General features: G+C 41.1%; 1 protein-coding gene across 4 annotated transcripts; it reads left to right on the top strand.

Annotated features, from left to right (window-relative positions):
* Positions 1-102: 102 nt before the first annotated feature.
* ZNF217 (zinc finger protein 217) lies at positions 103-26781 on the top strand. 4 transcript variants are annotated; one of them, XM_052684257.1, is made up of 6 exons: positions 103-238; positions 13435-15220; positions 17288-17413; positions 18186-19778; positions 23272-23400; positions 24713-26781. In XM_052684257.1, the coding sequence occupies exons 2-5, from the start codon at positions 13822-13824 to the stop codon at positions 23379-23381; spliced, it is 3228 nt and encodes a 1075-aa protein (XP_052540217.1). In that variant the 5' UTR covers positions 103-238; positions 13435-13821; the 3' UTR covers positions 23382-23400; positions 24713-26781. The 4 variants fall into 4 exon arrangements, with proteins under 4 accessions (XP_052540217.1, XP_052540221.1, XP_052540218.1 ...); XM_052684261.1 differs by lacking the exon at positions 103-238 and adding an exon at positions 294-499; XM_052684258.1 differs by lacking the exon at positions 103-238 and adding an exon at positions 508-646.
* Positions 26782-27218: the final 437 nt, after the last annotated feature.

Here is a 27218-nt window from a genome sequence, read left to right as displayed (position 1 = left end):
GCGCGGGGCGGGGCGGGGCTGGCGGCGGCGGCGGGGAGTGGGGGGGGGGGGGGGGAGGCGGGGCGTTCGGCGGGGGCTGCCCGAGCAACAGCTGCGGCGGGAGCGGTTTACAAACAGTGCCCCGAGCGCCAGCGTCGCCGAGTCCGGGCTCCGGCGGCACCGCGGGCGGCCGCCCTCGCTTCCCTCCTCCCTCCTGCCCCACCTCAGGATGCCGGCCGGGGAGGCGGCTCAGGCACAGGTGAGGGAGGTCTGAGGGTCGGCTTCCAGCGGGGCCCCGGCCTCCCCCTCCCATCCCCCCTCCCTTTTCCTCCTCTTTCCCCTCACGCGGAGGCACCTGAGAGCCGTGTGGCTGGCGGGGCCCACGCGTGTGAGGCTGCGGGCGCCCAGCGGCAGCGCTGTCCCGGCCCCGGGGGGGCTGAGGAGGAGGAGGAGGAAGAGGAGGAGGAAGGGCGGGGGGCAGGTGAGCGGCCTCGCCCCTCCCTTGGCGGAGCAGCAGCAGGTAACGAGCCGCTCACCCGGCACGCAGCCCCGCTCCTCCCGGCCCCCCGTGCAGGTGTTCCCCCCGTCACCCCGGAGCGAGGCTGCGGGGCGCGGGAGGAGCTGAGCTCCTTTGTGAGCCGAGATGTGCCTGGAAGGAGGCTGTGTAGTAAGTGGCTCGTGGGGCGGGGGGGAGGGGGGGAGGGAAGGAAAAGTTTATCGATCCGTTCTGCCAGCTTTTTTTGTGCCGTTTGCCTCCCTCCTCTGAAGGCTGTGCAGCGGCCGCGTCTTGGCATCGCGTTTCTCCTCTTATTTACCGATCTCCGAGGGGAACCGTGAGTTTGGGGTAGAAATAAATAAGCTCCGACTGACTTCTGGAGCAACAAAAGACGTTGCCGAGCGAGGACAATAAAATTCTGGGATATCTGCGGGTTGGGTTTCACTCTGTTCCGTGATACCCACCGGACTTTCTGTTCTGGGTGTGGGGTTTTTGTTTGTTCCCCGCACAGAAACCTGCAGCAGGGTGAGCCCTGAGCTCTAATGAGCCGCCCCCAAACGTGCTGTGACTCCTGTAAGTATCTGAATTGGAGCGTAATAGTTTTGAAGTGGTGGCGAACAAAAATCTTTATGCTGTGTTATTGATCTGCTGCTGAAAGGCGTTTGGATTTGAAAAGGGTTTAGTCTGGGGGGTTTTGTGCGCTTAAAGGTTGTTTTTCTTTTTTTTTCTTTTTTTTTTTTTTTAGGGCAACAACATTTTTCTGTTGTTGTTTCTGGAATGACCTTGAGAGCTTTAAAACTACCCCAGTTTCCAGCGGTGGGTTTGAGGGGGAGGCAGCAGCAGAAGCACGCAGTGAAAATCGAAAATAGAAATAGGAACCGAAGGAGGTGCAGTGAGATGTTTTCTTATAGAAGTATGTGAAAAAGGAAGTTTTTGTAAGAACGCGTGAAAAAAGAGGAGAGGGAAATAACGCAGTTTCAGATGCGGTTAGAAAGAGAACATATCATTCTTCACATTTTATTAGGCCCTGAAATGCAGCAGTGATATGATCTGGAAGACACAGAACTCAAACGCCTGACTACAAGTTGAATAGCAGGCATTGACTTGCTGACCAGTGCTTCCATGCTCGTGCTGGGGGGCTGGTTTTGTGTCTGCAAAGGTATCGGAGCTCGGTGCTATGACAATGGCTTGCAAATGCTTAAACGCCATGTTTTATTGCTCTTAGGAGCTCTTATTTACTGTAGGTTTGGGAATACGGCTAAGACTTTAATTTGTGATGTCCACACTAAGGTTTAAGCGTTTCCTTGGATAATGCAGAAGGACGGTTTTAAATAAGTAGGATAAACTGCATTCTTTGGCAGGGGGAGGGCAGAGGGGAAGGGTGGAGGAGGTGTTTTTTCTTCCCCTTTAACTACTTCTGTAACAGAGTCAATATTTTAAGATCTGTGGCAAGAATGTGCCTTTGTGATCACTAACCTTTCTGTGATGTTTCTTTAAAAAAAGAGCAATACTGTAATCCTGTGTGAAGCGTCTGGGTTTTGCATCTTAACTGCTCGAGATCAGCACTGAGTTTGGAGATTCTGCTTGAAGTTTTTGGAGTGATGAATATGAAAAGAGAATAACTTTAGAAACGTGGTTATTACAGTGATTATTGATTGGCTTGGCCCGCAGCCAAGCAACTCTTCTGCATGCACCAGAGTTGCTGATTTAAATTCTGTAGGTTCCCTTAAAATATGTGGGTCTTCCAGACTCGTTAAACGATATCTGGAGCTATTTAAGAACAGTAGATCAGTTTTTAGTTAAGGCTGTTCAATTATGTCTTCATCGCTTTGGAGTTGGTTGAATGACTTGACATGAGATTAAGCACAACAAAAGAAAAGGCAGGGGAACAACAGCTGCCTTCCAGTACCCGAGCAGCAGCGTTCTCAGAGGCTCAGCGTTTTACCTTCTAGTATTAGGTGGTGTCAGGTTTAAATGTTAATATTTATATGCGTATTTACAAGAACCTCGGGCGTTCTGATAACACTTCAGGCACCCGAGTGCTGGCTATTCGTCTTTGGGGGTTGTTTGTCGCTTGCCTTTTTAGGAAAACTATCTTAAGATCTGATACTGAGGGGTGAATTGATCTCATTAACTTTTCAGACAAAAGTAGCGAACAGTCACCACTAGTTTGTACTTGTTTCGTTACTGTGTGGTAAGAACTTTAAGGTGTGTCCTTAATGGCAGTTGACGATTCTTGCTGCGAAGCCTTGTTTATTTTAGGTAGATGTTTTATACAGAATTTCCAGTGGGACAAATTACTCCACTGCCTGCACTCACCCTTTGTGAAGGCTGGCTGTGAGCAGAAGAGAATAATTCTGCCGTGCTGCAATCAGTATGTATTTTTAAATTGAAGTCATTAAGTTTTACTGTGTATTTTGAGGCTTTTCCTACTTCCTTTGTTTAAACATTCTCAAACAGTGCATATCATACATGAATTTGAAGCATTCATATGGCACTACTGAGGCGAATTTAAATTTAAAATGAGTACCTACATTCTCGCTGATCAAAATAGAAAAAGTATTTCTTTAAATAAGTGGATGTTTTCTGGTTTTGACTGTGGTGAGAGGGCTATATTTGTATCTTGTAAACAAAGTTTCACATTAAGTAGTCTTTACAGAATGGCTTCCAGGCTTTGGATTAGAGGTGGTTTTTTTCCCCCTCTTCATTTTAAGGGAATATGTCTTTCTTTGTTTAGGTAGCAGCTGGGGGGGACGAGATGTAGGGTGGGGGCTAGGAAGAGGAAGCTAATAAACCTTAGCACCTTTGTCAGGCTGTCTTACAAAAGGTTACTTCATTTTGGTTTCCCCTTTCATGAGATCACATTTAAAAATTCCTTTTGAGTACTTCTAACCTTCAGAAAGTATCTTCCTCTCGCTGCTGAGCTTCCACTTAGAGCTGCGCTGATAGATCAGTATCACATTTTAAATGAACGGGAACCGTGAGTTTCACTTGACTTTCAAAATGGTGATTACAATAAGCTCTTAATTACAAACCCTCAGATTTTTTTTTTCTCTGTAGCTAAGGAGCTCTGGGGAAATGCGAAGTAAATTTTAACTTCCCTTTGTTCTTTGGGACTCTTTTGTCCCAACTCTTTCAACCTGAATCTTGATATGGAATTCATTGTCCTAGTAAAAGATTCCATGCACTGTATATGTAAATACACTCCCTCTTTCCTGTGTTATGAAATGTGTAACTAGTACTGGCATATGGGAAGAACGGCCCCGGCCCCCCTTCCCTTCCCTAAGGTAAAATGGGCTAAGCTTTCTTTTCTTTGCAAGCAGCTGAAAGAAGAGTTTGACCTTTGAACTCCCCCTCACACTTCCACACTGCTTTCAGGATGATTAAATAACCGAGGATATTTGCCTGTGTCTTATGCTTATTTATCTCACTTAAAATGTTCCAATACTTAACTGTTGAGGTATTGTCTTTAAATATAGCAAGATAGTGCATTTCGGTTGCAGCAGGGCTGCCATTTGCCAGCTCAGCCCTCTTATTTTTGAGACTCTGGATTTAGAACATCAGCATTCCAGTAAGATATTCTTTCCACATCTCATAATTACATTTATTCCAAACTGTTACTGACTTTTAACAGGCTCTGGGTCATTTCTGCTGACCCTTGACCCTCCTTTTTAAGGTAGCTCTAGTAACAAAAAAAAGTTGAGAGGAGTTTTTCTTTCTGGTGCGTTAATAGGGGCGGGGGATTGTGCTGACTACTGTATGCATGCTTTTAGAGAGATGTGACTCATACCACAGGAGATTTGCAACTGAAGACAAAAGTAAGGAAAAGGATATGACCAAGCCATGTAAGATCCTCACTGCGTCGTAACTTTATTAAAAAACAAACCAAGAAAATGCTTTCCTAAGCTAACTTTGCTATTTTTTTTCACCTACCTCCAAAATTAGGGCTACTCTGACAAAGGTTTGATTGTTTTTAACTTTTCAGGGGAATTCCCAAATAATCTTGTTTTATTGCTTTTATTGTTTTTATTCTTCTGCCAAACAAGAGGAAAATATATTAAAACTTCTACTGTGACCAAAGTCACAAGACTATAACTTATAGTTCATAGATCAGTTGCTTGTCTGATTCTTCCTCCTTTTTTTGTGTTCTTTTTTCTTTTTTTTTTTTTTGAGGCAGGGGAGGGAGGACAGGACAAACTATGTGCTGCGACAGGGACAGACATGAAATCACAAAGTAAACCAATGTAGGTGCTGAGGAGAATGAGGTATAAATCAAAAATCTGAGACTTGCATTGTTTGTGCATACAATGTCTGAGTTCATTGCAGAAGTTTGAATTGTTTATCCGACTGCCTTGAGAATTTCAAAAGAAAGTACAAGAGGAAATGTGGTTAGAATACGCAGGAAAATCTATGTAGTGCTGCCTGACTTAAAGATTTGAGCAGAAACTCGTCCAAGTGAGTAACTGACTGGATAGGGATTTTCACACTCTGAAGATTTTGTGCAACTGAAAGTATCAAAGTCTGAATTTGTTTATGTGCAATGAGTGTACTTGCATTTTTCAGTGTAATAGAGTGCAGTGTAGTTTGACATAACTGCTGAAGGGAGGTGAAGTCCCTTGTGCTTACGCTTCATTGCAGTGGTTCGTGGGGCTGATGGGGTGAAGTCTTTGGTCAGCTTCTTTCTGCTGCGCAGGTAGGAAGAAGCAAACTAGATGTGCTCCAATTAGAACCATTAGGAGAATGGGTATAAAGGTGGCCCAGATAAGCCACAACTTCTGTTTAGCTCTAATGTTTGTTTCTGACCTTTTACTAGCTGCTGGAAAAAAAACAAAAAACATACAAAACTTTTCCCTATTTCCTCTCTTTGGAGAGGTCCATTTCTTGTAGATGCTGGCTTTGCTTTCTAGGATAGTTGGAAGCCATGTGTTGGTCATCAGATGCATCCCTTCAATCTTAATGGAGGATAATTAAGGTAATGCCGGGCAATTAAAACTTTCTGAATCTCCATCAATTGGCACTGGTTTCTGGAAGAGCTCCCACCTGCATGGAAGAAATGTGTATTTCAAGCTCATTGCTATTTTTGTATCTTCAGATTTTAGGCCAGGGAAGGACTTAGTAGAAGTGTCTTTCCACCAGACTGTGTGCGTTTTTCCATCTTTCAGGACTGATTTCTGCCAATACGTAATTGTGGGTATGTTTGAAAGTGGCAGCTTCAAAGTCACCCCTCTGCAGAGGGGGGGGGAATAGGAAGCTGCTGCTTTTTCTGCCAGCACACGGCTATGTTGGTAAGAATTGGATTCGGAGTTGAAATCAGGTGAGAAGGCAAGGGAAGATGAATATCCTGGACAAAGTGAACTCTCCTCCTCTCCAATTCAGGAATCGCGAAGAATCTCCCTGTTATTTCACTTACGCTGCCCAAAGGGATGCAACTTCCCCATAATTGCTTCAGAGGAACTCCTGCCTCTTGAGTAATAAGAAATTAAGTTTAATTTGGTAAACTCCAAGTTTACCACTTCTTTGTAGTGGTGGCTGTTGGAGAGATCTAACATCCCTCTGCCAAAAGATGTTGGGGGGGGGGGCAGAGGAGGAGGAGGAGAGAATAATCTAATTTGCTGTTAAGGTCTCTGAAAATATCCTCTTTCAAATGGAAACCAAGACTAAACATAAGGCAGTTTATGTAAGGTGAAACTGATTCAACAGTAAAAATGTATCACTCACTTCACTAGGAGTCTTTACCTGTTGTGGAGAGAACAATAAACTGTTTTGTAAGGTAAGGGGTCACTGCCAGTTTAAGTGCACGTAACTTCTTGATTTAATGAAGTTGCATCATCTTATAGCAGTGGTGAAACTTGTCCCAGACTTATTTGGAATAGGATTGCTCTTGTCTTTCAGCCTTTCCACAGCAGGTGTTGGCTGCTTCTTAGTGTCTACAGTCAGCTTTGGTTTTGTGGTCCCTGAGAAATTCTCTCCTACTCAGAGTGGGAGGGGGGGAAGGGGAGAAATCTGGAAAATGTGTTGGAGCAATGCTTCTGAACTTTAAAAGTCAATACTTACTTGTAGCACTTCCTCCTTTCATGCCAGAAATTGGTCTCTTTTATATTTACTCTTGCTCAGTGGAGGAAAAACATGTGCAAAGTGATGCAAGCTTATATATTTTCTGCTTTGAAAGGAATAATTACATCTTTTGATAGAAGAAGCATTCAGTTCACTGAGGAGACATGTTCATCTTTTCCATCCTCTGCCAAAACAGACATATAGCCTTAAAGAAAAAGGGACTCTGCAGGAAAAGGTTTTTTAGAGAAAGGATATCCTTTGTTTCTATCACTATAGATGTCTGAAATGGGGGGAGGGAGTTTTCCTAATATTGTTCATCATTAACTGCTAGTTATTTTCCACTGGTAATTAAATTCCTGGAGGAAAGTGATTTGCATATTTGTCTGTCTTATCTGACTACAAAAGAGCTTTAATTCAAAATCTTTCTGAAGCGTGTGTGGAGAAGTGCCTGGATAACAGCACTCCTGCACCCTGAGTACGTCTGTTTCTTCTGATCTGTTTTTGTGAATTGTCTCAGTTGCGATGCGTTGGAAAACTCTGTAGCTGCATTGCGAGGATCTGTAATGGAGGGGAAACAAAATAGCCTCTCTTCTAGAGGATAAAAAGAAACTCTGAAAACCTCTCTAAGAATCGAGGTTTAGAGTAACTTTGAAAACTTCAGGCCTGAAAGATGAAGACTAACAAGGGGCCTTGAGGATGTGCAGCATTTAGGGAGTGGAAATTCCAATTTGGGGTCATCTTTTATGTTCTCCTTTCAACCTGAACATCTTTGTTTTGATCTTTTCCTGCAACTGAAACAAACCAACTCTCTTCCTCCCCTTCCTCCCCCTAGGTCTCCATTTCCTTTATAAGTTCTCATGCTAGTTCTTTATCTGAATGAACTACTAACAAACTTTTATTCAAAAAGATTTTTCTATTTCAACACATGGCAGAAAAAGTATATGGATGAGAAGCTACATTAGGTGCGCTCGTGCTACTCTGTTAACACAGAAACGAACTGGGAAGTTGTTAAATGATTTACAGTCACAAAGTTGAAGGGAGTTGTTCTTCCCTTCTCTAGAAGGCAACAGGACTCACAGTAATGGAGAGTCGGTTACTGGCTTCCTATAGCGTTAAGAAGAAAAGCTGACTACTGCATTCTGCAAAATGAGGCTTTCTATGCCAGTGTTGCAGCTTGCCAGTGCTCAGCTCAAGTGCAGATGGGCACTGGAGCATTTCAGAAATAAGGTCTCAGTCTATGGAACGAAAAATGTATTCCCTAGGTTTAGGGGCTGCTGTTCTTCAAATTGGGACAGGAAGACACCTTACTGTGTGAGATGTGATGTGCCTTTCTTAGAAAACGCCTAGAGATTGTGTGTTTGACATAAATCCAGGGACTTGAAGAATCAAGCTTGACATTTCGTGTTCTGGGTATCTGATAATTTGACTGATGTTTTGAAGCAGCGGGTGAATTAGAACCTCACAGTGACTTCTTGCTTTGTGTTCTAACTAAATGTGAACACATGGCACAGCAGTGCTGTTAACAGAGCTGTTGTCACTGCTGGGTTCTGTGAATGCTGCACACAGCCTTAGGACTCTGCAGGCACTGTCTTGAGAGTCTGCCGCTCTTGAATATTGTTAGCAGCCACTTGGGGATGTAATTCTGCCTTGTATCCTCTGCGCATGCCAGGTGTGGTGGAACTGCCTTAACTTTATGCACTGTGAGAGGGGAAAAGTGCTAAATAAAATAACCAAGCCTCAATTTAGTTTTTCCTTTAAAAAGAAACAATCTGATGCATTTATACATGAGCTATTCTGTGATCAGTATTGCCACTGGACGTGGTTGTGCCCAGCTGAATTCAATAATCCCATAAGGTGTTTTTGATTTGCAAAGTGAGGATGTCTCAATAAGGAAAAAGTGATGTTAATTACTCTATGTTCACAAGGCAGAATGGGAGCAACTATTCTGCAAAAGCAAAACCTGTAGATAGAAATACAAAAGGTGCTTCAGTAAGTTGTCAATGGTTTCCCATTAACCAGCAGCAGAGTGTGATCTTTCATTAGCAGTGTTGAAGAGGAGGAACCTGTTCTGAGTGCAGACATTTGAGGCTGAGTATCTTTCTCCTCCTGAAACGCCTTGAAATGTGGGGCAAACTGAAGGAATATGCTGAAAATCAGTGGAGTTCTGTTATGTGGAAGTTTCTCAAGAGAAAGAAACGTGGTTACAAGAACAAACACCAAAGGCAGCTAAACTGCAGCAACTGGCTCCCTGAGATTTTGGGGTGGGAATATGTTCCTGACGGTGAGCTACGTGGGACTGGAGCTTCCACAGGACACTCAAAGAAATCCTGGGAACCAGCGCAACGTGAGAGCTTGCTGCTGGCCTTGGCTTCTTGGTCTGTTATGGGGTTGCTGGCTGGCTGTCGGAGTGCATCTTGTGTAGGACGTACAAAAGTAACTTATCTCTTAGTTGTAACTCTCTTCTAGTTTTCTCACTTCTGTTTTTAAGAAACTGTTGCAGGAACTAGGTGAACTTCTGTAATTCTTCCAGTTAGCTTTTTACAGTTGAACAACTGTTATTTCTGCCAGCACACAGCTAGTGAGGTGTAGTTGTTTTTCCTGCTCCCAGCTATGCAGCTCCGTCCCAGCGCTCCGTGGTGTCTGAAGCAAGAAGTTCAGTGGCTGGACTTTGCTATTCTCAGAAAGGTGTGTCTAGAATTTTTATTGCATATTCATGGAAATTTTGAAATGCAGGAAGTAGAAATGCAATACAATTAGCACTGATAGGTCATTTCCCAAAGAAATCTTTGAGACTGCAACTTGCATTCTTCAGTTGTGTAATTTAATGAAAGTAATTTAAACTTCTCTACAGGCACTTAATTAAAACTTAGTCTGTTCTAATAATCTATTTATATGCAACAGCTTTTTGGTGTGGTTATTAGGTTGTACGGCAAGCATGATGCAAACAAGATGTTCTCATCTGTTGAGTTCAGTTTTTTTTATATACATTTTGTGGTGTTCATAAATATAATGGGTATTGCTGTGAACACATTGAAGCATTTGATTAAAGACCACATGGTCAAACATGACTTTTGTGAACTAAAGCTTGCGAAGCACTCTGGGCTGCCAAAGGATGGAGTTGAGGCAGCGCTGTTAGTTGAGCAGAGCTGTCACGTCTGGCAGTGACCCCACAGGAGGTGTCTGGCGGGATCCCTGCGCTCACTGTTGTTGTTGGGATGCCTGTTGTCCACAGATGGTGGACAGGGACGTCAGAAGGCTGAATGTGAACTCCCTGAAATGTGGAGAGTCATCCTCAGTTTTCAACTTTAAGGTTAATCTGTGGCAAACTTACAGCTTTCTCTTCAGATGTTGGAAGGAAGTGTTTCCTGTTTTAGTCTGCTGTTTTGCTTAAGGTCTCTGGCTGTCTATTACCATTGTCCCATTCTTCTTTTTGTCCCTCCCTCTTTGTTTCCTGAAAGTGAAAGATGACAGAAGCTGCCCCAGGTACTGTGTGTTTGTGGGTTTTTTTTGCCAGTATATAGGCTTCTAAGGCCCAGGTAGTTACAGTGCTCTTCCAAACTACTGGTTTATCTGCTTTCAATACAATAATTATAGCAATAATACAGAATTACAGCAACTCTCGCTGTTTTACTGGTACCTACAGTGTTTTGAGGAACAGGAATGTAATTAATCAACACTTCTGGTCCTCAGGTCCAAGTTATAATATCTTCACTAGGAAGAAGGTGGTTTTCTCTTTAAACAATGGATAAAATCCTAGTATAGATACTTGGTTTATAGCTTAAGCATATATTAGCTAGTCTAAACAATGAGTGTAAAATATGCCCCACTTCAGAAAGCTGTTTGTCTAATCACAGTGAAGAATGAAATAGATAAGACTGCAGTTTTCCAGCTTGTTTTCTGACATTACTATTAATGTCTAAATGCATTTGCAGTTTTCTTCAGAAATTCTACCTGCAAGATTTCCTTTTTCAATCCATAGATGCTAACTCTTGGATAGAATAACATTTCCAAGAAAAATAGTTTCCTGAACTGCAGATAGGCCTTCTAGGTTCTAAGCCAGGAATATCTTGCTCTGCTTTGCAGTGCTGCCTAAAGGGTGAGCTGTGACCAGTCCTTCACAACTGCTGAGACCCTCCTATTGAAAACAGCAAAAGCCTGGCAAACATTCAGCAGCCAACACAGGTTGGTGGGTGTGTGCTCAGCTTTGGAGTGCCATGGGAGTATTCTCCAAAGGGCTCATTAAAATCTATTGATACCCAATAAATTCAGACAGTTACAATTGACAGTTCTGTCAAACCCTTCTCACAGTCCATGTGCAAGCTACATGCTGGGTATTTATACATGCAGTTGTAAGGACAGGTGTGGAGTTTTAGAAGGTTAAGTAATTTTTCTACTCTGATGCATTGAAATGAGGTGCTGTTGAAGTAGACCAACTTCTCCCCTCATCTCAGGATGCTGAAAGATTGGTCCTCGTAGGGTGGGAGATGGTGTGGATTTCTGATGTTCTTCATCTGTGTTTTCACCACAGTGACATCTCTCCCGTTGCTCTGTTGATGTCATAATGCTGTGGGGGGAGCATAGCAGGTTGGCAGTTGCCGTGCTCTTGGGCAGGAGTGAGGATACAACTGATGGATCTCAGCAGTTCAGTGTGAGGGACTGGGGGCACTTCCTTCCCAGCAGTGCCTGTGACCTTTGTGGGGTATGATTCTTATCTACTACTGCAGAGTATTTACCTGTGTAGGCAAAAGTAAATATGTTAGACTCCGTAAGCTCACTTCTAATGTTTTGCTTAGATATTCCTTAGAGGCATTTAGAAATCCTTCAAAGCAGCTGTTCGTTTTAGTTTGCAAATAAATTATTTTCAGGCATATAGCCACCATTTGGGCACATGAGCTGTGCTGCAGCATGTTATCCTGCTGTGTAAAAATACCTCTTAAAACTACAGCAGAAATGGAACAAAACAGCAAGTTGAAACACGAAGTAAAACATGCTAAGCAATACCCTTTGATATGTTTTCCCTTACGCTTTATGAAAAAGGAAAGCTTTCTGAGTACTTCAGCTTCAAACTTTTGTTATAGCTTCCCCACCTGCCTCTTTAGGGGTGCGTGAAAGCCAGAAAGCCAAAACTGACTGAAAGGATAGGGCAAGAGCAAAGGCTGCAGCAGAAGCAATTCAGAAGAGTCACACCACAGGCTGAATCTGCCTGCTACAAAAGATTTTTGAGTCATTGTGAAAGGAGGAAGTGTTAATCATGACAGTGATTAAAGAAACAATTAAAAAAATGGGAATAAAGGCCCCAGTTAGTGAAGGGATATTTTGGCTGCAGCAAATTCAGGTTTTGCTGTCACCTTCTTATCAGCCAATGGTTTGGTCCCTCTTCCACTCTCTCTACCCTTCCACCCAACTTCCCTCTGTGCTTCCTGTTGACTTGTGACGTGAGCCTTTGGCATAGTCTTTGAGTTTTAAGAAGCCAGAAGGGAGAACTCTGGTTTCCTGGTACTCAAATGAATTGTTGTCTAGCCCTTGGTTAGGTGACTGGACAACAGTATTAGGTTCTGGTGTTGCAGGGAAAAGATAAACACAAGCAGCTGGCAGCTGTATTGGCATTTGAGTAAATTTTTTTTTTTTTAATTCATCTTTATTGTAGACTCCAGGATTTTCTTTTGTTAGTATAATGGCAGGAAAAGAAGCTGACTTTCAGTTTGGAACTAAAGAATATTCCTAGGACCCAAGAATGGAGCAGTGCGAGGATAAGGGTTTGAGGTGCTCCATCTACTACTCCTGGCAATGTTTTGCTGTGCTTCCTTAAACTGAAGTGATTCAGAGATTTCATAACTGAAGACCACCCCTGCTGTCCGAATAGAAAAGCTGGAGCAGGTAACCTCAGGTGGGACCACAGCAGTGTAGCTGCTGCTCCAGCTGCTTGTTGTGAACATGTTTATAGCCTGATCTATTGCAGGAGTTGTTTGTAATGGTTATCCTTTCTCTGGCTGGAATGAAGTGAAACGTTTCCATTTTCTCTTAAGAGAATTAATTTATTTGCCCTAAGAGAGTTATTAATTAATTAATTGTTGCTAGTGGGCTTTTTAATTCTTATGAGTGGAACTTGTAATTAACTGTATCATAGCCCCTTTAAAACTTATGGAATTTTAAACTTTCATTTTGGAGTATAATCAAACACACATTTGGTGTTGTATGCAGTTTGAAATGGGAAGCATTTCCTTTGCAAGTGCAATAGTTGGCCTCTTGGATGGTTTTTAAATACGAAACTAGTGCTCAAGCAACAGTATCATTAGACTGAAACTTTGAGATGATCCGATTGCGGCAGGGGTTGTAAATCTGTGGACATCAACAGCTCTGAGCAGTGGTATTAACAAAGTTCTTAATACACGGATTTGTACTTAATGCTTATTTTGTACCAGAACAGCGAGTGCTAATTCCAAGCTCTCTAGTCTTGGGTGGGAGAAAGAAGGGATTTTGCTCAACAGCCATTGCTGAACAAACAAAGTTTTACTGTGGCTCTAAATTCTGGTTTCACAAGTTCTTGGAAGGTTACTTTGGCTCGCTTCATTTACTTGGTAGGAGTTCAGTTGATGTACATATTGAAATATGGTTTAAGCAGTTTCATGCAGCTGGGTAAGAGCAGGTTTAGAACAGTTACTGAAGTATTGCTATTACATAGCAGTCTTAAAGCAGTAGCCTAGCTAATGGAATAGAGGAATGTTTAAGACAGCTGTTTATTTCCACTCTGGTATGTAGAAAATCGCTGGAGTGTCTCTTAGTTGTCCCTCATTGATGCTTAGCAATATATGCCTTCTCTGCTCGAAAGCATTCAATGGTTTTATTTGGGAAATATCTTCCTTTTCTTTTGAGAAGTCTTACAGATTGCTTTCTCTCTTCTTCAGGTGCTGGAGTTCTTTGTGGCACTGAACTTGCCCTCAAGTGCGTTTTGCCCAATGCAACTATTTTAAGTTTTGTACAGAAAAACTAAGTGTGACTGACTGTTTCTGCAGACTTGAAAAATCAGAAGACAATTCAAGAAACCTCATTCGTGTCACTGAGAGAAGCAGTGATGCACTTTCAGTGATGTGTTAACACAGGTAAAAATGGAAAAGAAATAATCTTTTGCTCCTGGAAAAAAATCTTCTTCTTGGCAGAAGACTTTGAACTTAGCAGACTTGCAAGCACATGTTGGAGAACTTTACAAGTGTCCTTATCGTGATCAGCGAACATCCCCCAAAGAACTGAAACCTGACATTAAAACACGTAATAGGGAACAGAACGTAGGAAACATGCCAACTCAGCCTCTCTTGGCATATATGGATGGACTGGATGGAATAGCCAGTACTGTTGGTGCACAGATGGAGAATAATGATGCCTCAATGACAATAAAAGGAACAAATACCATTTCTTACAAAAGCTTGCAAGAAAAATTTCTTATGCAAGCTGAAGGATGTATGCCTCTGGACTGCATGTTTTGTGATGAGACTTTTAAGCATCCTGAAGAACTTGGAAAGCATGTTTTAACTCAGCATAGGCCTACTCTTTGTGAACCAGCTGTCCTGCGTGTTGAAGCAGAGTATCTTAGTCCTCTAGATAAGTGTCAAGTAAGAACGAATTTGCCTTCACCAAACAATGAAAAGGACAGTGAAGAACTTAGTTGTGAAGTTTGTGGACAAACGTTTGATGAGGCTTTTGATGTTGAAGCACATATGAAAAAGCATAAAGATTCTTTCACATACTGGTGTAATGTATGTGGAAGAAGATTTAAAGAGCCATGGTTCCTCAAAAATCACATGAGAACACATACTGGGAAGCCTGGTTCTAGAAACAAGCTTCAACAAGGTTCTGAAAGCCCCATCACAATAAACGAGGTGGTGCAGGAGCATATAACTGAAAATGTAACATCGCCTTACAAGATCTGTATGGTCTGTGGCTTCCTATTTCTCAATAAAGAGACTCTACTTGAGCACAGTAAGGTGCACACCAAAGAATCAGTACCCAATGGCGAAAGCCCCCCGGTGACCGGTGATCCCAATCTGGAAGAAACATCTCACAGAGAAGAGTTTTTGCGATTTTTGAACTTAAGACCAAAAGTGGTTCTGGAAAATGACAAATCACAAAGACCTGTGAAATGGATTGCTGAGCTGGATCCGTTCAACACTTATCAAGCGTGGCAGCTGGCTACCAAAGGTAAAGTTGCAATTGGCCACGGCCAGACTAAAGAATCAGGACAAGAAGGAAGCACAGACAACGATGATTCATGTTCTGATAAAGAAGAACTTGGTGAAATTTGGAATGCAAATAAAGGTAGCCAGACTGAAACTACAGGGAAGTCAAAAGTAAATAAAAACAGCAGTTATACAGGGAATAGTAACTTATACCGACACAAGTTGAAACATCCCAACAGTGAAGTGCCTTCTATGGAGATGGATTCTAAATTGTCCCAGAACAAAGAGAAACCAACACACTGTTCAGAGTGTGGCAAAGCCTTCAGAACATACCACCAGCTAGTCCTTCATTCTAGAGTGCATAAGAGAGACAGGAGGACAGATGGGGAGACTTCAGCTGCTTCAAGGTCGTGCTGTACTGATATAATTGCAAGCCTAGATGAAAATGGAACAGTGGAGCGAGTGGAAGGAGGATCTGAAGATGGGTCCGAAGACGGACTTCCTGAAACACTGCATTTAGGTGAGCTGCATTTTGAGGCATGAGATTGAAATAACTGTTATTGTTTGGGAGCTGTTTAAAGCCAAAAAAATGCATCATCTCTCTTGATGAACTTTTCCAAAACTTACATTGGAAATACGAAATAGTATGGTGGGGAAAGGGGGGAGGAGAGGAAGAACAGGAAAAGGAGAAATATTCTGACACAAGTATTTCCAGATCTTTGAATTTGTGTTGGGCCTTCTGGCAGGGGTGGTCTGGGTTTCTGGAATTATTGAAATACTTCCAATAACAATCTGTCTAGAAAAATTGTATTCCCCCCACCAAGACACATACTTCTACTGGGTATACTGCATATCATTGCATTCTTGTACAGCACATGTTTTTACAGGTAGTATTTCTGAACAAGTCATTGTATGTTTCCCACTTGATTCTGCGTCTTGTAAGAAAGGGCAGGAAAATGTCTAATGCTCAAAATCAGTGGTTATTGGGATCCCAAGAAGCAAAGAATAATTCCAAGGTTTTTCTACCCATCCATTGGTTGTGTTTCTTTTGAATAGCTCACAAGGCAGGCCGAGTGTCAGGACCTGAAACTTCTAAACTAGTTGTTTAAGGATGTGTATATGGACTATTAAAATGCGTATGCAAGGGGAATATACTTAACTCCTCTTCTTGGATAGAGCAGGTAAGCTGTGTGTTACCCAGGGCCAATGCTGAGCCTCACTTTGCTAGCACATTTTTCTAAGGCAGTGCTGACTGATTCCTTAATTGAAAAGTTTGCATGTCTGTGGACAAAACGGAATAGCAAGAAGGCATGTAGCTAAACTCGCACTGCTGTGTGTGACATACTTCAAGTCTGCATTTACAGAGCAGACACTTGCATAATCGCTAGAAAAGACAACGTACAGAATGTCCTGGCACACAAGACTGAGTTTTCTGTTTCTGGTAATGTGCTGCCCTTAATGTTGCCTCCGAAAACAAAGGAAAAAAATATTACCTAATGTTAGCTTGCTTGTTTTGTTTCACAGCGCCTTATCCAAAACGAGAACAGCCTTCATTGTGAGATGCTGAGTCATGCTTCTTGAGACATTATCTGTTTGTTTGAAACAGCTCTGGCTGCTCTTGGCCACAGTTTAGCCACGCTTAGCATTTCCAGTATGGAAACTTTCCAATGCATAGTAACTTTGGAAAATCATTTTAAGCTGTCTATCATGTTTCTAACATCTTAGTTAAGCAAAACGTTTCCTTCACTTTCCCACTTTCTAGCTTTCTAGTTCGCTTTGATTTGGATACTTAAGTTGACTTGTTTGGCAGTTTGAGTTGTAAAAACATCAAGATGTTGATTTGAATGGCGTTTTGTGTGTGGGTTCTCCCCTTGTTAGGCATTGTGCTGTGCATGCCGCCCTCCAGTGGTAATCGCTATCGCTTGCACTTCAGTTTATCTGAGTTCGGAACCACGTGCTCTGCAGAACCAGCAACCCCTGCCACGTTCCTGTTCGTTAGAGCTTAAGCATTCACAGTTCTAGTGAAAGGTTACTTGTTGAAGCCAAGCTGGTGGTTCTGGGCATGACACTTCACTGACTGCAGATTAATATTGCAGTAAAGGTAAAAAAAAAATCAGGTGTCCTCTCCACTTTCCTTCTGCAGGACAACATCTTGTGTTGTCGTGGTGCTCAAGGCAGGTTTCCAGTCCAAATAACCACGCTGTGCAAGTACTCCCCTTTATGATAAGAACACAGGTTTCAACAGATATGACTTAGGCCATTCTCCAACAGTTTCTCGTAGTTTATTACAGAATTAAATATTTTTTCTTTGAGGTCTAGTTTTACATCTTGTTTGTTCTGTGGGGCTGCTTCATTTCAGACACTAACCACAGTGGTCCTTGACACAGCTGGAAACCTTCTCAGCCATTTTGCTTTCTAAGTGTACATCAGTGCAGAACCAAAGATGCTCGCAGATTGCAGGAGTTGGCAACAGTTTGTCCTTTTGTTTTTTCCTTCATAAAGACAGCTAAGATAGTTGCTTGTGGTTTTGAAAGGGGCTACAGACTTGCATTTGCTCTTCATAATGTAGCTATATTTTCTCTCAAAGATAAAAATGAAGATGTTTTGGAAAGAGCAAAAGTTAAAAATCTTGGAGCCTCCAGAGAATGCAGCTATTGTGGAAAGTATTTTCGCTCAAACTATTACCTCAATATTCATCTCAGAACTCATACAGGTAAATGGGCTTCAGCTTTATGGGAGGGGAAGGAAGTGATGAATCCAATTGGATGGGATGTCTGGTTTTGGCTAAGTAAAACAAAAGTTGCCTTCAAAGTTATTGATTTTAAAAATAAAGATTAATCTTAATGCTGGGAAAAAGATCTGATGTTAATTTCTTGAAAGGAGTTCGTTATATTCCTAAGTGTAAATCTCTTTGGGGCCAATTATATTGTACTCCTTACAATACTCATTTCAGATCTTAAAATTCTTTCTGCCTCTCATGGTGTAGTAAGAACACAGAAATATTTCCAAGTATGAAGTTTGTCTGTTAGTTGCTGCTACATGGGGAAAGAGCTGTGTGTTCTTCAGTTAAACTTGCCTGTAGCCAAGCAAACTCATTCTACTTCTGTTAATGTATGTCCGTGTTTCTATTGAAACAGCTCTCTCTATAGAACTGTAACACTTGTGTTGTTGAATAGCGTACCTGCAATGTGATCAAGGGTTATGTATGCATTTTGGGAGTTGAGCCACAGCTGTGCTTGCTTATTTCTGCCAAACAGAGCTGCCACTCTGCATAGGGAACTATCTTCTTCATAACCAGAAGATGTCACTGTAGTTAGCAAAAGCAGCAAGACAGTTTTTCGTGGTTTAGACTCTGGGGTTTAAGATTACATGAAAGGGGGAAGAAAAATCTATTTTATTGTTCTAAAGTCTAGATTATTTCCTTGTTTTTAATTGTACTCGAGACTTCAAATTGTATCAAACTTACTGATAAAACTGTGTTTCAGGTGAAAAACCATACAAATGTGAATTCTGTGAGTATGCTGCAGCACAGAAAACTTCACTGAGGTATCATTTAGAGAGGCATCACAAGGACAAGCAAGCTGATAGTGCAGCAGATGTGAAAGGTGACAGCAAAGCTTCATTGCAGAGTCAGGAGACGGAGCTGTTTCTGGTTGCTGATGGTGCTCAAGAAACCAAAAATTTGAAGAGGCTTTTTGATGGTGCCAAAGATGCTGAGGGCTGCCCACCCACAAAGCAGCAAAAGGAAATCCTGTCCTTGAATAATGCAACAGGCAGCACAGTCCTTGTAAGAATGAAAAATGATTCTAGGGAATCGATCAAACGCTCAGTTTGTAACAATTTGAATCAAATGCATGAGAATGTGTCCACTCCTTACTTGGAAAAACTAAAGTCTGAGAAGGAAACAAAGGAAGTTCAGCCCAGTGCTTCGCATAAAAGAGAGAGAGAGGCTTCTGTGGAATCAGAGGGAGATGATGTCCAGTATGTTTGTGCTTTTAAGGATGGAAAAAATACAACTGATGTACGAGAGTGCTGTGAGAACTCCAAGCACAAACATGTGGTGGATGCTCAAGAAATGCCCTTGAACTTATCTATTGGGACTTCACAAGAATGTTCAGTGGTTTCAACTACTAGAGGCCTAGTACCCAGCACCTGCCCGTTTTGTACTTACAGAACATTCTACCCAGAAGTCCTAATGATGCACCAGAGGCTGATGCACAAATATAACCCTGACACCGTTAACAAAAATGGCTATAGAAACAAGGCTCTAGCTAAAGCCAGACGCACTGGATGCCCTCCTGCCCTGCTTGGTAAAGATGTGCTTCCTCTGTCCTTTAATCCTAACAAAAGTAAGGCCTCCCCATCTATTCCACAAAAACTGTTGCAAACGGGGAAATCCAAGCAGTGTCATCCTCCCCAGAACAAAGTCTCTCTTTTTGCAATGGCTGATTCAAGCAGCGCAGCCCCGAGTAACCTCAAGTTTCATAAACAGCAAAGTAGTATTGGAGCTCAGGCAAATAATTATAGACAACCTCAGCAAGAAATGCACTCCAGTTCCAGTGGCTCTCCGGTACTGGACAGAGTAAAAAGAGCTGAATCTAAAATGAAAGCTCTGAATGTCACAGTGTCTCAGTCTGGTGCAGTAAGCAGCAGTATGAATGGGGCTCTTGACTCTCACCTAAACGAATCTGCCTGGTCTTGTCATCGAGGAAGAGACTATCTTTGTAGTAAATCTGTGGGCAATGCAAATCTAGAATATGGTGAAACGTCATCTAAAAGAATGAAACATAGTGTGGTAGTTATTGAACAAAGTGACTGTGCAGTGGCTAATTACAGAAGATATGAAACGAGCAGATTTCGTGTTGCAAACAGATATGCAAATCTGCTACCTCAGGAATGTTCTCGCACCAAACCTGCATCCTCTGTTTTGCCAACCAAACAAGGGCTTCTGAATTCGGATGATGCTGATCCTCCTAAAGTACTGACTGTTCTCAAACCTTATGAGCCATATAGCTCTGGATCACTTTACAGTTCTTGTGGATCTAGCAATGGCCAAGTCACCAGCTCTGCAGTAGAAGGTACTGTATCTCCATCCTAGTTCAGTTAGATGTCTTTGAACTTTATGAAGAAAGGTGTATGAAATAATAAATGCACGGCTACAATAAAATAATAGAGAAAATCAACTGCTGTTGACGTTTCGTCAAATGCAGTCAGTGCCTGGATTTTAAATGTAAAATCCAGGTTCAGCAAACTCCTGTCTTGGGGAATTAGGCAGGTAAGGTGTGAATTTTAAAGAGAGGCTTAAGATTAAAGTTCCACCTCCCTGTCTACAGTCTCTAATATCAAGCATGTACTGTTTGCTCATTAGAGCGCTCAAGACATGCTAACTAATCCAGGATATGGAATAGGCCTTTCTGCTTAATTTACAAGAAGTCTTGGACCATCTGGAATATTAATAGAAAAAAAAAAAAGCTCTCGTAGGTAATTGTTTCATTCAGTTACAGAAAAAGATGTATTAAAACCATAAACTATGACGTAAATATCATACTTCTGTTGCTCAGTGGGCTTTTGTAATGTTTAGGAACAGAATGCATAAGACAACAGAGTTCTGCTATTATGGCATCACTGCACTAAGTAGTAAGGCTTTACTGTGGAAAACTCTTACTGTAGCGAATAGTTTGTGGTGTATTTGGAAAAACTTCGTGCTTTGTTTCTTAGTCAACGTTTTCAAAAGCTTGAGGAGGCCAAGGTTAAAAGATGCCAGGTGATGCTTAAGCAGTTGTCTGACTTTCTAGAAAGTTTGTGACTGTCGGCTGAGGACCAATATAGGCTTAGCCTCAAATATAGGAATTTGAATTTTGAAAGGAAGATTCTGTTGTAGGAATGAACAGTATGCATATGCGTGCTCTGTAGCCTTAGGATATCTACTAAACTCTGAATATTCCTGTTCTCTAGAACAGCAAGGTCACTTCTGAGATAACAAGCAGAGTTTTGCTACCTTAGGTCAGAGCAAAGTGAGAGACACTAAACCTGTGTTTTGTTATGTGGGGAAAAGTCTATGCACCAGCTCTGTTCTGTGTGTGTAAAGGCTGTGGGCTTACTAGTGAGTTGTGGAAAAATGAAGGCAAGTGTTAAAGCTCTGCTTCCAGACTGGGTCAGGAAAGGACATAGGCAAAGTTAGCATCACTTTGGACTTATTAAAACAGTTGTGAAAGCATTAACTCCTAGTTTCATCAGGTGTCATCTGTGTCAGACGACCTGTGCCATTAATTGCCTTGAGGAATGTGCAATGAGCACTGGGTCACACATAGAATACACAGGGCTGGGCCCAAGGACAAATGTTACTGCTGCCTCTTGATGTTCCTAGTGATCTTTGGGGATGAAATACTCTTTTCTTATCTGGGTGCAGAAGTGGTGCAGAAGTCATTCATGCAGTTGTGGAATATATAAATAGCCACTGATTAAAAAGCCTGGCAGAATGCTAGTCCTTAAGGACCAAGTAGAATGCTAGTTTGCATACAAGCCAACTGACTGAGGACTTGTGCTTTGTGACATGGCTACCTGATGAGCAGAGGACATTCAGGATTTTTAGAGAACTCTCTTGTTACTGTATAAAGGCATGTTAATTTGAGTTTAAAATAAGAAGGGGAAAATAAAACCTTGTAGCTTCAGCTGTCTTGATAAGTCTGTACCTTCATGCACTGGACATGGAGGGTCAGTATCTCACTTCTCTCCAGCATTATCTTGAGGATAGAAGAATTTCTTCTCAAGGCAGCACTCTTAGGTTGGCCTGTGGAATTGACAATTGCTGCAATACCATTTTTAAACAGTGACTTCATTGGAATCCACCTTGTTCTTCTGAAAGCTACACCTGTCAATCAAAAAATCTGTGGTAGGCTCTTCCTCTTTTATGGTAGGAGCTTGGAGACAGCAGCTTGTAGTCAAAATTACAGTCATTGTTTCTTGTGATTTAGAGCACTCGAAGCTGTAACTACAATCATTAGACAGCGTAATTGTCATAAAGATTTCATTGCTGGTTATGCAGAGCCATCTCAAGGCAACTTTTCATGGCTGTTACTGATGTTGGGAAGACTTGTGAAATAAGACCCTTTTGATGGGGGTTTTCTTACGAACTTCCAGAAATGGCTTGTGCAATAAAGCATTGGCTCTTAGGTCTAATTGCCTCTCTTTCCAACCATTCTGCCCAGAAGTACATGAATGAAACCAAACCTTGATGATTTTGAAAAGGTTAAGGCAAGGGAATTTCTCAGCATTAAACTTCTAATATGGTTGGAGACAGAAGAGCTTCTGCAAATTCTTATTTCTTCAGTTTAACAAAAAAAAAAAAAAAAAATACAACTTGGGTACAACTGCCTAAGAGTTGCAATTCCATGGAGGTACTTGGTATTATATGCTATTTAGGTACTATATGCAATTTACTACATGTTTCTGTAGTCTTAATCAGCCCTCGTGATATTATAAGAGCACGTCAAAAATCTTTCTCTAAGGACCTGTGTGCTTATGGCAACATTATTTAGGTCCTATGAACATGTTATGTTGCATGTTAAATGCAGGATCAAGTTGTCATGAGAATGTGTTCCACTTGGCAAGCTTGATTAAAGCATGATGCCTTCTATTACTGCTTGTAAGCTGTGCCACTCTGTATTGCCCCGAAGAGACAGAAACGTTCTGAAACCACTCAGTTTGTGTTATTTTCAAATTACTTGCCTTTGCAATGGCAACATGCTATCAAGGATAACCTGTTGGCTGATTGATCTGGCAGAGACTGCAAATTAAAGACAATTGCTCATGACACACTCCAATGGCTTTGTAGATTCTGTTGAAATATTAATTTAGCTTTGCCATTTTAATTTAATTAAAGCTTGCTAGGTTTTTTCAATGCTGCATTTAAAGCTTTCATGGAATATGGATGGCAGTTGGGCTTTTTGTATCCTGGGAGGGAAAATGATCCTTGACTTTCCCTTCATTTTATGAAGTACTTCTTGACTGCTTACTTAAGCTACAAAGACTTGGTTTGGAGCAGGCATTGATTTCACACATATAAATCTGAATGAATGATTGTGGGTAAATATAAAATTACCAGTGTACTACACTGAAAACTGCTTAACAAAATCATTCATGTTACGTCATGTTAACTATGTTAGCTAAGGTAATAATGTAGTGCCCCTGTCTTCATTTCATGTTCTATTTTCAAACAAATGCAGGAAATGAATATGTAGGATTCATATGGTATGAGGTATTCACTTCTGAAAGGGGACCCTACTGTATGATGAATTGAGCACAGATATTTTTTGCAAATTACACCAGCAAAACCTGGCATGATACGTGCATGCAAACAACTTAAAACAAGGTTCTTAAATTACAGCTTTTCTTCTTGTTCTAGTTCTGGGTACTGTATTTCCCATAGCTTCTAAGAGGACAAGGGACAGCTATGCACCTTGAGCCTTGCTTGTGAGCTGTGTTCTGGGTGCTGACAGAGACCCGCTTCCAGCTGAATGTCTGACCAATCAGATTACCAGGAAATAACTCGTCTGAATTTATTTTTGTCAGGAAAAAGATCAGTGTCATACCAACACCTATCTAGCAGTGTGCTGCAAAAGCGAAGTTATGAGAGTTTCATTGGCAATGCACGCTTTCGACCAAATGACAAGAAGACTTGATGGTTTACTTCAGGAAACGGTAAACAAACCTTTTGAACTAACTGTTACTTAAATATTGCATCAGGTACTCATAACATCAAACGTTGCTGCTTGAGTGTGATGAGAGGTTATGAGAGTCTGAACCAGAACATCTGAAAATGCAAACTCTCCCTTTTAGAAAGTGAAGCAAATATTCATGTAGCATTAGTTATTTTGAATACCCCTAATGGCATACTTTGTGTTTTAAAAAATAATGCGTAGATGCTTCCTTCCTAAAAGAAATTGAGGTTCTAAAAAAGATGAGTGTATTAATTAGGTACAGTGCTAGTGGGAAGTGTTCACCAAAGGGCTTTCCCCTTGTGTCAGTACACGGGGGTGGGGGAACAATGTGGGGAACTAGAAATGGGAGGAGATCCCTGTTATCGTAGCTTGTGAATCCTCTGCTGGTTCTCAAGAGGTTGTGTTGGTCAGTTCTTCCTGAAAATGGAGGCATTACTCATTTTACAACTTCTGAAGGTTTTGCCTCTAACAAGACTGCTGCTGGATTATTTCATAGAGAAGGGTTTCCTGATAGCTCCTTGGCAGTTTATCCTTGTGTGCTGGTGAGGTTGTTCCAAGTAGCTTTTCCTTTGTTTGGCAGAGGGATGGGTGTAGCCTCTTAGGGGAAACAAGTCAAGTGAAAAGAATTAGCCTGGTGTGCTGAATTCCTGTGCTTCATCTCTTCAGTTTGTAGCTGAATCTCAGAACTTCACAGTTCCATTGTGTTCACAACATTCTTAGCTGCTAAGGAGATAAGCAGTGAGTAAGTCTATAAATAAATGTATCCGTGTGCTCTTTCTAAGCTGGAGCCATGGATCATTTTCCTTGTTGAAACTTAAGCAGATACTTCTTGAATGCTGCAGCACCTGGGCCAGTGTGCAGTCGTTTCTGAAAAGATACTTACATTCTAGGGAAGCAGAGCTGTCTGACCTCTAGCTGACAGCTTTTAAAATACTTTGCTGTTTTTCTTGATAGTCTTCTAATCTTACTGCTTTTATTGTCCCCACTAAGCATTTTTTTGCCTGGTTCTGCTTCTTTTTGAGGGAAAAAAAAAAAAAAGCTAACTCAATTTCAGTGTCTCAATGTCTGCCTGTATTCCTGCTTGGAGTTTGAGTGCTCGGAAGAGACTTGATTGCCAGTTTTAATTTGTAATGAAAAACAGGATAGACTGTATATGGCAATAATAATTTGTAAATACATTTATGCAAGAGTTGAAGATTATCTTCTTTCTTTTTAAGGATGCCTTCTCCCTCACAAAAAGTGTTATGCTATTTTCTAGTTGTATGCAAAACCCTATTTTTGATTTGTTCCAGGTCTTAAGGACACAAGTGCATGTTCTATGGAGTTATACCTGCAGTTCATCCCTTGAGGAAAATGAATGGTGAAAGCTACTGAACTAAGCTGTGATTGTACTGTATATAAAAACACTACAGTTCTATAATATTGGTTCTGTTAACATTTAATACCAAATAGCCATAAAAGGTAGTCTAAACAATGGGTTATGAAGGTGTGTGGGGAATGTACATCTTGACATTGACTTGGAGTATTTTTCATTAGAATAATTGACCAAATATTAGGTAGGAATTATATTTTTACATACTTGAGCGCTGCTGAAAAGAGTTTCTTTGAAAGAATATATAGTCCTTGCACCTCAGGTAAACTGTAAATACAGAAGTTGAAATCCTGTTGGTTTAATGCTCCTTTTTCATAAGGGTGAAAGTTTCTCATATGCTGTTTTTCCTGTTTAAACAACTTCCAAATAAACTGTCTGAAACTGTCCCGTTCATAAATGTTGTGAACATCAAAGCAGTGGTGCTGACATTATGCTATCTGCCTTGTATGTGCTGAGATCATACTGTGTGCTTCCACAAGAAGTACAGGGGTCTGCTCTTCTGGAGCTGTTCCCAGCTTTCTTCAAGAGCGCGGATGAGGCGATGCTTGGCGTTCAGTCAGTGTGCTGTTCCCGAAATGCGGTTGGGTTCTTGGTTTGGCATTGGTTGCTGCTGTTCAGAGAAGTTTCTTAAATGAACCTCTATAGCAGAAAGTGCTTAGGACTTGCATGAGACGCCATACTAATCTAAATGTTTCAAATGTTGAGTTTTCTACTAAACTCATTTAGAGGAAAACTACTTTGCACCTTTGTCCAAACTGTACAGTCACAAACAGGCTTGCAATATGAATACAGGATCCACAGACTTCAAAAAGGGATGTGGCTATGGTGTGGCCTGCTTGACTCTGCTTGAAAGCTTCTTAATGTTGGTTTTTAGCATCTGCTGGGTGTTTAAACAGAGTAAGGAATAAACTGTTATTGGGAGAATATCTCCTTTTATTTTTTTGTGAAGACAACAAGAGTTTTTTCTAATGCACATGCAGTTTATTTTTTGTAAAGGGAAGATGGCCAGTTACCAGCCAGTAAAGCAGAATTGTTGTGTATTTTGACCTTCATTCCTAGTTACTTCTCATAAAGCCTGTAGTAAAGAGTTAATTTCTTCTGTATCTGGCTTTGACTTCCATATATTTTTACTAAAACAAAAAAAAAAAAAAAAAGAATTTGCACTGCTTGTTTTGCTCTCTTCCCTCAAATAGCAAAATGTAAAATAGCAAAACCTAGAAACTCTTGTTTTTTCATTATGCAACTTGAGATGTTCCAGTTGTATGTCTTAGTTCCTCAATATGGGACCTTATTTTAACGTCTCTGTAAACTGGCAATGTAATGAAGTGCTGTGTATCAGGAAATTGTACACTATTTTACCTTTCTTCTGTTCATAAGCTGAGCCATATGTACATAATCTAGATTTGTTTTCCTAGTTTTGCACTTTTATAGCCTATTTTTTGAAGACTGATTCACTTGGAAAATGGTTAATCTATTTTTTTGCGTGATCTTTCCAATGAGTCTTATAGAATGCATGCTGTAACTATCATCTATGTACCTTACAAGGTTCTGTGGTTAAAACACGTACAGGGCTGTATTAAGATGTCTAAGTAAAAAGACCGAAGATGTTTTTAATCTCTCCATGCTGGTACAGTTTTCTTCAAGATTTTTTGGTAGAGATCTTGAGGGTTAAATGGAAAAATGACCGTGGAGGCTTATTTCATGGCAGCACAGCCCTGTACTTCGGAATACACTTTGCCCATCAGTATTAACTACTGGGATACTACTGGTTTTGTATGATTCTTTGGAGGTAACAGTGCATATATGGAGGTACAAATTGTTGATTTTTTTCTTTCTATGTATTTATTTCATTCCATTTTGTTTTAATTGTTGAAACCGGAAGTTGTCAAGCAGTAGGAACACATTACTCATTTAATTTATAATGTATTTCACCTTAGTTGAGTATATTATTACATGTGGATGTAAATATAGACTTGGTGTTTTGCAAAACTGGTTTCTGTGTCTTGCTTTTAAAGGTTGAAATTAGCTGGCTGGAATTTCGTGTTCCTTTGACTTTTCCATCGTATTCAGACCCCCGTGGGAGGGGGAGAAGGAGGACCTGCCAGTAACCAAACCCAAGCTCATGTCTGTTCAGTTGCTCTTATGAAAATACTGAGTCACTTCCCAGAAAATCTGGCTGAAGCGTAGAGAACTCTTAAAATAATGAAGAAATCTTTTGTTTCTTCCCTTTGAAGGAAAACAACAGAAGAAATGGAGTTTTTGTATGCATTCATTATGGTAATAAGTGGTGAGGGCATTAAATTTTTTTAAGCAATATTTTTTAAAAACTTTAGAATTTATAAGGGCTTAAATGTTCTGGAAAGAAATAATTCTTGGTCTGACGTGTTCTTGGAAGCTGAGTAAGATGTCATACCTCAGTAACTCCA

This window comes from Tympanuchus pallidicinctus, unplaced genomic scaffold (assembly GCF_026119805.1).
Source record: "Tympanuchus pallidicinctus isolate F22 unplaced genomic scaffold, pur_lepc_1.0 scaffold20, whole genome shotgun sequence".
Classification (NCBI taxonomy): Eukaryota; Metazoa; Chordata; class Aves; order Galliformes; family Phasianidae; genus Tympanuchus; species Tympanuchus pallidicinctus.
The sequence above is the reverse complement of the archived record's forward strand: the minus strand, read 5'-3'. Positions and strand labels throughout refer to the sequence as shown.